This window comes from Neoarius graeffei, chromosome 25, assembly GCF_027579695.1.
Source record: "Neoarius graeffei isolate fNeoGra1 chromosome 25, fNeoGra1.pri, whole genome shotgun sequence".
Lineage (NCBI taxonomy): Eukaryota > Metazoa > Chordata > Actinopteri > Siluriformes > Ariidae > Neoarius > Neoarius graeffei.
The window spans coordinates 57,716,864-57,725,670 of NC_083593.1; the positions used below are offsets into that span (position 1 = coordinate 57,716,864).

At 43.0% G+C, this 8,807-nt stretch overlaps 1 protein-coding gene across 1 annotated transcript in view; it reads right to left on the reverse strand.

The window, feature by feature from the left end:
* Window positions 1-4,709, reverse strand: part of nrarpa (NOTCH regulated ankyrin repeat protein a) — a 6,111-nt gene extending 1,402 nt beyond the window's left edge. Inside the window, exons 1-3 of the mRNA XM_060908978.1 lie at window positions 4,114-4,709; window positions 3,223-3,499; window positions 1-2,595 (exon numbers count right to left, since the gene is read on the reverse strand). The exon at window positions 1-2,595 is cut by the window's left edge and continues 1,402 nt beyond it. Coding sequence (XP_060764961.1) covers window positions 1,897-2,235 — 339 coding nt within the window. The 5' untranslated portion in view covers window positions 2,236-2,595; window positions 3,223-3,499; window positions 4,114-4,709 and the 3' untranslated portion in view covers window positions 1-1,896. The remainder of the gene's footprint in view (window positions 2,596-3,222; window positions 3,500-4,113) is intronic.
* Between the last annotated feature and the right edge of the window lie 4,098 nt (window positions 4,710-8,807).

An 8,807-nucleotide genomic window follows, 5' to 3' on the forward strand; every position in this document is an offset into this window, starting at 1 on the left:
ACACACACACACACACACACACACACACACACACACTTTCTCTCTCTCAGGAGGCTTCATGCAAATCACTATAACTATAACTCCACATTTCCTCCTCTTTCACTTACTGTTGACTTAAAAGAAAAACAACAAAAAATGTAAATAAAAGCAGCATTGAAACACATCAGGCTGAAACTCCGACACTAACGCAGGTCTGCTCCTTGTGTGATTTTTTTCTTATTTATAAATCTGAAGATTTTTCATCCCTGCAGTAAATCACACAACAGTCTCTCTAACAGTATGTGAGTTGAGTGGTGCTCAGTAGTGATTCTCTCTCTCTCATCCTGCAGTTACCCGAACAGGCACCAGGGGGCGTGAGATAAACTCAAATCAATTGTAAAAAATTATAATAATATAACTAAAAGAAGGCTCCGTGATTTTTTATGTGCAACAAAAACTCCCTGCATTTAATAAAATCAGGACACTTTTTTGTAACTAAACAAACAAAGAAGCGACACGCAAAGTTGAATGATCAGCTGACTTGCAAATAATAATAATAATAATAATAATAATAAGTCATTATGGTTTTGATTTAATTTTGGTTGATGAAAAAGATCCAGAGTGATGGATAAAATTGTGGAGAACAGCCTTTTTTTTAATGAAGGGAACGATGAAGGTTATGAGAGACGGATCACTAGGCTTTAAAAAAGAAGGTTGAATACTTTAAAGTCGAGGTAGCTGATGCAGAGATCCATAACACACACCGGGGGGAAGTGTGAAGGTTTTGAGATAAATATGGAGATAAATACCGTCCTGTTGCTCTAACACACCTGTTCTGATGTCATCGTGACATCACAATGTGTATGGACGCAAAGACGAACACTACAACTTAAAAAACAAAAAGAAAAGAAAGAAAGGATACAGCGTGCCACACACACACACACACACACACGTGTTCGAGGGCCTGATGAAAACGCAAAGCAGCTTAATTTCCCCCGAATCTCTAATCACGGATTTAAACAAGAACCAAAACAATAAACATGCATCATCATGACCATCATCATCATCATCATCATCATCATCAATGTACCTTCATAAATAAGAACCCCAGCCTGTATTTCACAGTGATGACCAGGATGTTAAAATTAAAGAGAAGGGAAACAAAATACTGAGAAGATGATCAAATCTACTCCAAACACAACTTTCCTGACGTGAAAAGCAGCAGTTTTTTCTTTTCTTTCTTTCTTTTCTTTTTTTAAACACACACACACACACACCTCTATAGCATCTGCTGTAGGTGACTGCAGGACGCACTGGACTTCTCTTATTTAGAAGTAAAGCTATTGTGTACAGTACTTTCACTTGCTGTTATTGATATAATTTTTTGAATATTATTCAGAATTAAATGCTTTAACTGATTGCAAAGAAAATCAACAAACAAACAAACAAAACAAACAAACAAACAAACACATGACCACATCATGGCATTTCAGGTTCTCAGTGTTGACCTTGAAAAATAGATTCCCTTTTTTTCCAGCAAAACCTCAAGTGCCATTCGGGTGTGTGTTTTGATTTTTAAATCATTAAAAAGTTCAGGAACTGTGATTATGAGGAGCAACCGGTCATCCATCAATCCAGCAAAAAAAAAAAAAAAAAAATCACCAGAATGAAGAAGAGTCATTTTCTGATGTTTGTGACACAATCAGGGCGATTTATAAAAAGCTTTAGTACCAATGCACATGCAGGTCAGATCACTCAGGAGTTAGAGGAGATTTTATCCGTTTGAACCCAACACTAATTTGGTTTTAGGTGAAGAAGAAAAAATAAATCATGAACCGCAGTCTCTGAAGTTTTGGCGAGAGAGAGAGAGAGAGAGAGAGAGAGAGAGAGAGAGAGAGAGAGAGAGATGCACGTGCATCACCGTGCTCCGTTGGAGTACTTGGCCTTGGTGATGAGGTACAGCACGATGTCCTGATGTCCCCCGAAGGCGGCGATGTGCAGTGCGCTCCAGCCCTCGCGGTTGGTGAGCCGGATGTCCGCCCCAAACTTCACCAGCAGCTTGACGAGCTCCAGGTTTCCATCGATGACCGACTGGTGCAGCGCGGTCTGACCCTCAGGTCCGAACGAGTTGACGTTGAACTCACAGCTGCTCATGTTCTGCAGTAGTGAGTGCAGCTCCTTGGTGTTGCCTCGACGCACCGCCTCCTGGAAAACCCGCTGCGGTGCCGAGCAAGTGGACACGTCCGCCTGGCTCATGGTGCGACCCTGGGGCTCGGGGATCACCCTGCACCGGGAGATGAAGCCTGACCGTAGGCGGAGGGACAGCAGAGATTATCAGGATGATGATGATGATGATGATGATGGAGGAAGAGCAGATAAATGTGATTATATCCCTTAAATAAAACGTCACCAGTGGAACCACAATCCAAATGCGTAAAGGATCCGCACAGGTGTCTCGGTAGCAGCACCAGGTTTAGAAGGCAGATATCTTTATTCAAAACAAAAATATCTCAGCAGCAGTGATGTAGATGCAGTTTATTAAAAAATTAAAATTAAACGCACTCCTGGGTTTTCTTCTTCACCGCTCAGCTCACAGGCCAGTCTTCCATTCCTGCTCTAGGGTCAAGCAGAAGAGAGAAAAAATTTCAATTGTCATCAAAGTAAAAACACCTTTAAAACTTATTCACTCACTCCTTCCCTCACTCACTCCTTCCCTCACTCCTTCACTCCCTCACTCACTCCTTCCCTCACTCACTCACTCACTTCTTCCCTCACTCACTCCTTCACTCTCACTCCTTCCCTCCCTCACTCACTCCTTCCCTCCCTCACTCCTTCCCTCCCTCACTCACTCCTTCACTCACTCCTTCACTCTTCCTTCCCTCACTTCTTCACTCACTCACTCCTTCACTCTTCCTTCCCTCACTTCTTCACTCACTCACTCTTTCACTCCCTCCCTCACTCACTCCTTCACTTTTCCTTCCCTCACTCCTTCACTCACTCCTTCCCTCTTTCACTTTTCCTTCCCTCACTCCTTCACTCACTCCTTCCCTCCCTCCCTCCCTCCCTCACTCACTCACTCACTCCTTCCCTCACTACCTCTTCCTTCCCTTACTTCTTCACTCACTCCTTCATTCCCTCACTCACTCCCTCCCTCTTCCTTCCCTCACTCCTTCCTTCCCTCACTCCTTCCTTCCCTCACTCCTTCCTTCACTCACTCCTTCCCTCTCTCTCTCTCTCTCTCACCTGCAGGTTGTTGTTGTTTTTCTCCCCCCGGAGGCTCGAGCGCTGTCTCCGCTCCCCGCGCGTGCTCCGTGTGTGTGTGCGCTTCTCTCCTCGAGCGCTTTCCCAACCAATCTCTGACTCGCTCGAAGCTGCGCGCGCGAGATTATTTCAGACGCGCTCATTTGCATAACAATGAGCCTCACAGAAGCGGGCGGGGCGGGGTGGGAGGAGCCGAGAGAAGCGGGTCGGACACGGGCTTCCGCTTGACGGTGGGCGTGGCATATTTGGGTTTAAAACCCTAGAGAGGCGTGGTTAAAAAAAAAGCGAAGTAGAGTGAAAAAATTTTCCCACCAACACACACACAGAGGACAGTGAATAATAATAATAATAATAATAATAATAATAATAATAGCACCCTGAAGAAAAATGAACTCTTGATTTAGTTGAACATGTCAGGTCTTCATACAGATCAGTGCAAAAGTTTGTACACCCCATAGAAAGTTTGTCTGACATGGGAACCAAGAAGCCAAGTTTCCTCCACTTTAGTGAAAACTGGTGTGTGTAGACCAAGCTGGACTTGCCCTTGCTGCTTGTGTGATACCAGTAAGGATGGGTGTGTTGACCCTTTAGTGTGCATCTTTTACCTGAGAAGGTGTGTGTGTGTGTGTGATGAATGAGTATCTCCTGAAGGAGAAGAATCCAGGACATTCCTTAACTTGTTCTAAAGGTTCTAAAAGATAGGTCTTCATACTAAAAGGTAGAAAATAAAGTACATTATTTTACCTTTAAAATCAAATACAAGAGCTTGCTACTGGATCAGTTCCCTCTAAGGTTCCCACTTATGTGTGCCCTTTATATACGGCTTGGGGACATGTATGGACCTTTTTGACTCTAAAATCGAACACACGTTACCTTGAGGTCCAGTAATGAGCTCCAGGGAGCAGGTCAGTGGAGATTGGACCCTGAGGGACAGAAATGGACTCCTACTGTAGCCCCGTTTCTAATAGTCAACAAAGTTTTAGTAAGAGTGAGAAATCAGTTTGGTGCGTTTATTCCTGTAATCAGAAATGGTGTTATTCCTCTGAACATGCGCAGTGAACCTTCAGGAAGAAATCAGCGCGCGCCAAAACACACAACTGTAGAGTTTAGGGGAATTTATGAGCTTTGAGAGCGAGACAGACAGACAGACAGACAGACAGACAGAGAGACAGACAGAGAGACAGACAGACAGACAGAGAGAGACGGAAAGAGAGAGAGAGACGGAGAGACAGAGAGAGAGAGAGAGAGAGAGAGAGAGAGAGAGAGACCGAGAGAGAGAGAGAGAGAGACCGAGAGAGAGAGAGAGAGACGGAGAGACCGAGAGAGAGAGAGAGAGAGACGGAGAGAGAGACACGGAGAGAGAGAGAGAGAGAGAGAGACGGAGAGACCGAGAGAGAGAGAGAGAGAGACGGAGAGATATCGGTTTCATTGGTTTCTGCAGCTTTATCTGTGTTGCAGCTGTTTACAGTCACAGGAACCTAAACAACAATAACAGAAAACTTGCTCGGTTTCCGGTGCGACTGCCGGCTGAGGCGCGCGCGCAGTCACGCGCAACCGTGGGAACAGGGGACAGACACACACACACACACACACACACACACACTTTGGCGTGGAAACACACACACACCGTTTGCTCCGTATGGCCGAGGCGGTTCCGACTCCAGTCACTGACGGCAGTAAAACTGCGACTTTTCTTTTCCGGCCTCGTTAAGCTGCGCGCGGGCGCTGGGAAAGCTCGCGGCGGCTCCGGGTTCCGGCCCTCTGGGCTCCGCACTTACACATCTCACCGAACCCAGACAGAACCGAAGCGCGATTTTAATACGTTTTAATCAGAATGCACACAAAACCGGAAAAAAACAACAATTATTAAAATATTTGCAAGTTCACAACTTCACAAACATCTCTGAGCCACTGACTGAACTCCATCACATTAACTCTCTATTTTTAAGAGAATTTGTAGCCTAAAGATGATTTATCTTCGTTCTATAAGATTAATTACTCAATGTGTACATTATACCGTACATGCAAAATCTTTTAAAAATAAATAAATAAAAATATTCAACATTGAATTCCTTTCAACACTCAGGAAAAGGGTACTTCATCTGTACCATTCCTTATGGCTAAGGTGCTCTTAAGTCTACAGTGGTGCTTGAAAGTTTGTGAACCCTTTAGAATTTTCTATATTTCTGCATAAATATGACCTAAAACATCGTCAGATTTTCACACAAGTCCTAAAAGTAGATAAAGAGAACCCAGTTAAACAAATGAGACAAAAATATTATACTTGGTCATTTATTTATTGAGGAAAATGACCCAATATTACATATCTGTGAGTGGCAAAAGTATGTGAACCTCTAGGATTAGCAGTTAATTTGAAGGTGAAATTAGAGTCAGGTGTTTTCAATCAATGGGATGACAATCAGGTGTGAGTGGGCACCCTGTTTTATTTAAAGAACAGGGATCTATCAAAGTCTGATCTTCACAACACATGTTTGTGGAAGTGTATCATGGCACGAACAAAGGAGATTTCTGAGGACCTCTGAAAAAGCGTTGTTGATGCTCATCAGGCTGGAAAAGGTTACAAAACCATCTCTAAAAAGAGTTTGGACTCCACCAATCCACAGTCAGACAGATTGTGTACAAATGGAGGAAATTCAAGGACCATTGTTACCCTCCCCAGGAGTGGTCGACCAACAAAGATCACTCCAAGAGCAAGGCGTGTAATAGTCGGCGAGGTCACAAAGGACCCCAGAGTAACTTCTAAGCAACTGAAGGCCTCTCTCACATTGGATAATGTTAATGTTCATGAGTCCACCATCAGGAGAACACTGAAGAACAATGGTGTGCATGGCAGGGTTGCAAGGAGAAAGCCACTGCTCTCCAAAAAAGAACATTGCTGCTCATCTGCAGTTTGCTAAAGATCACGTGGACAAGCCAGAAGGCTATCGGAAAAATGTTTTGTGGACGGATGAGACCAAAATAGAACTTTTTGGTTTAAATGAGAAGTGTTATGTTTGGAGAAAGGAAAACACTGCATTCCAGCATAAGAACCTTATCCCATCTGTGAAACATGGTGGTGGTAGTATCATGGTTTGGGCCTGTTTTGCTGCATCTGGGCCAGGACGGCTTGCCATCATTGATGGAACAATGAATTCTGAATTATACCAGCAAATTCTAAAGGAAAATGTCAGGACATCTATCCATGAACTGAATCTCAAGAGAAGGTGGGTCATGCAGCAAGACAACGACCCTAAGCACACAAGTCGTTCTACCAAAGAATGGTTAAAGAAGAATAAAGTTAATGTTTTGGAATGGCCAAGTCAAAGTCCTGACCTTGATCCAATGGAAATGTTGTGGAAGGACCTGAAGTGAGCAGTTCATGTGAGGAAACCCACCAACATCCCAGAGTTGAAGCTGTTCTGTACGGAGGAACGGGCTAAAATTCCTCCAAGCCGGTGTGCAAGACTGATCAACAGTTACCGCAAACGTTTAGTTGCAGTTATTGCTGCACAAGGGGGTCACACCAGATACTGAAAGCAAAGGGTCACATACTTTTGCCACTCACAGATATGTAATATTGGATCATTTTCCTCAATAAATAAATGACCAAGTATAATTTTTTTCTCATTTCTTTAACTGAGTTCTCCTTACCTGCTTTTAGGACTTGTGTGAAAATCTGATGATGTTTTAGGTCATATTTATGCAGAAATATAGAAAATTCTAAAGGGTTCACAAACTTTCAAGCACCACTGTACACGTACTTTTAATATTTATGTAGAACAGTGGCGGCTGGTAGTCTTTCAAACAGGGGAGGCTGGTTGGTTACGATATTTCCAGATTTTAAAAGAAAAAAGAAAAAACACATCAATTTTGCCCATACTCTTGCCTCTGATCTGGCTGATTGTTGGCAGGGTCACAGACTGTGAAATAACAGGTTCTTTTGGCCCATTAGCCTACTGTCCAATATACATGATGGTGGTGTTGGGGGGGGGGGGGGTATATTTTAACATTTTATATTTTAAAATTGTGGCATGTTGTTTAAAAATTGATCATTATTGAAAGCAGCTCTTTGTCAGGAACCTCAGCAGTAACAGCAGAGTGTTCTGGAATAGGCACAAGCACTGACCTTGGGGAGCCAAACATAGAGCTGGGTGCCACACATTTCATTCAATGACACTTTCCCTATATTTTACTTATTTTGACTGAGAAATGTTTTATTGACAATTTTGATAACCCTTCACTTTTAATCCAGGTCTGTAGTGTGAAATGTTCTCGGATGTGTTTTTGTTTAAAAATGTTTTCCAAATTGTAGCTGTGTTTAATTCATATCCAGAGAAATATATATTCCAATATAATATACTCAGCATAAACATTTTAAATAGATTCTATATTTTTGGTCCATCCATGACATATTACTAAAGTAGCCTATTTACTGTTGTTGATGTTCACTTGCTGTTGGCCAATTCACTTTCTCGTACCAGGAGAGCTGAAAGGAACGAGTATTATTCCCTACCTTTTTCACCAAGTCAATTTGAGGCGTTGGTCTACCCTGCTCTTTAATTTAAATTTTTTCCTCGAAAGGAAGACTGGCAAATGGCTTCGCCAAAATTAAATCAGCAATGCTTGGCATCCGTGCGCAGCTTTCTTGCTAGCTGACTAGCCCCCTCAAGTTCAAGTTCAGTCACTCAAATAAACGAAATTTCTGGAACTAAGATAGCAAACTTGACAACACTATATTTACACTTTATTTACAATGAAAATATATACAAACTAAAAAAGCTGGTAGAAACCGTATGTAATGAATGAAATCGAAATGTAAGCTGATCTCTTACAATACACCACAGCACTTGCGAATCCGCATGGGACTGAACTGAGATTCACCGCTGCCTGTCTATATTTGAAACGAGCTGTCAATCAAAGAAAATATCCGGCCGCTTTCACCAATCACCAGTCTCCTCGCGGAAACTGCCATGTCCCTCCCACTGTGAGGCTGGGAGTCCGTGGGTGGGCGTTTTCGCAGTATTTGTCCAATAATCGTCTTGCATTTTGAGATTGAAAAGCGCATAGCTCCCAAATGCCATTGAAGTGCACTGAGGCTGGGCTGCATCGCGCTGTCACGAGGGGGAAAAACTCACACGCACATTAGGCGAACTGGGGAAAGTTATAACGGAATGATTTCGCACTGTAGTTGGGTTGAGCACATATATTTCTATGATTCTGGATCTGAAATAGCAATGTTATAACTTATAACATTGCTATTTCAGATCCAGAATTTTTAGAGGAGGCTGAGCCTCCCTCGTTGTCTTAGAGCAATCGCCCGTGATGTAGAAAGGTTCATAGGGTGGAACTTTAAAAAGGTAATTTAAAACTTTAAAAGGCACAGAGTGTTTTGGTAAACTGGGATGTATGGATGCTGTCAGTCCCCACTCGCTTGCTCACTCGAGTTTGTTGACGGTGTAGTGGCTGCTGCTTTATGTCCCGGGGCCCCTCATGCCTGTGTTACCTTCTGGCTCTCCCCTTTTAGTTATGCTGTCATAGTTAGTTGCCGGAGTCCCTGCTTGTACTCA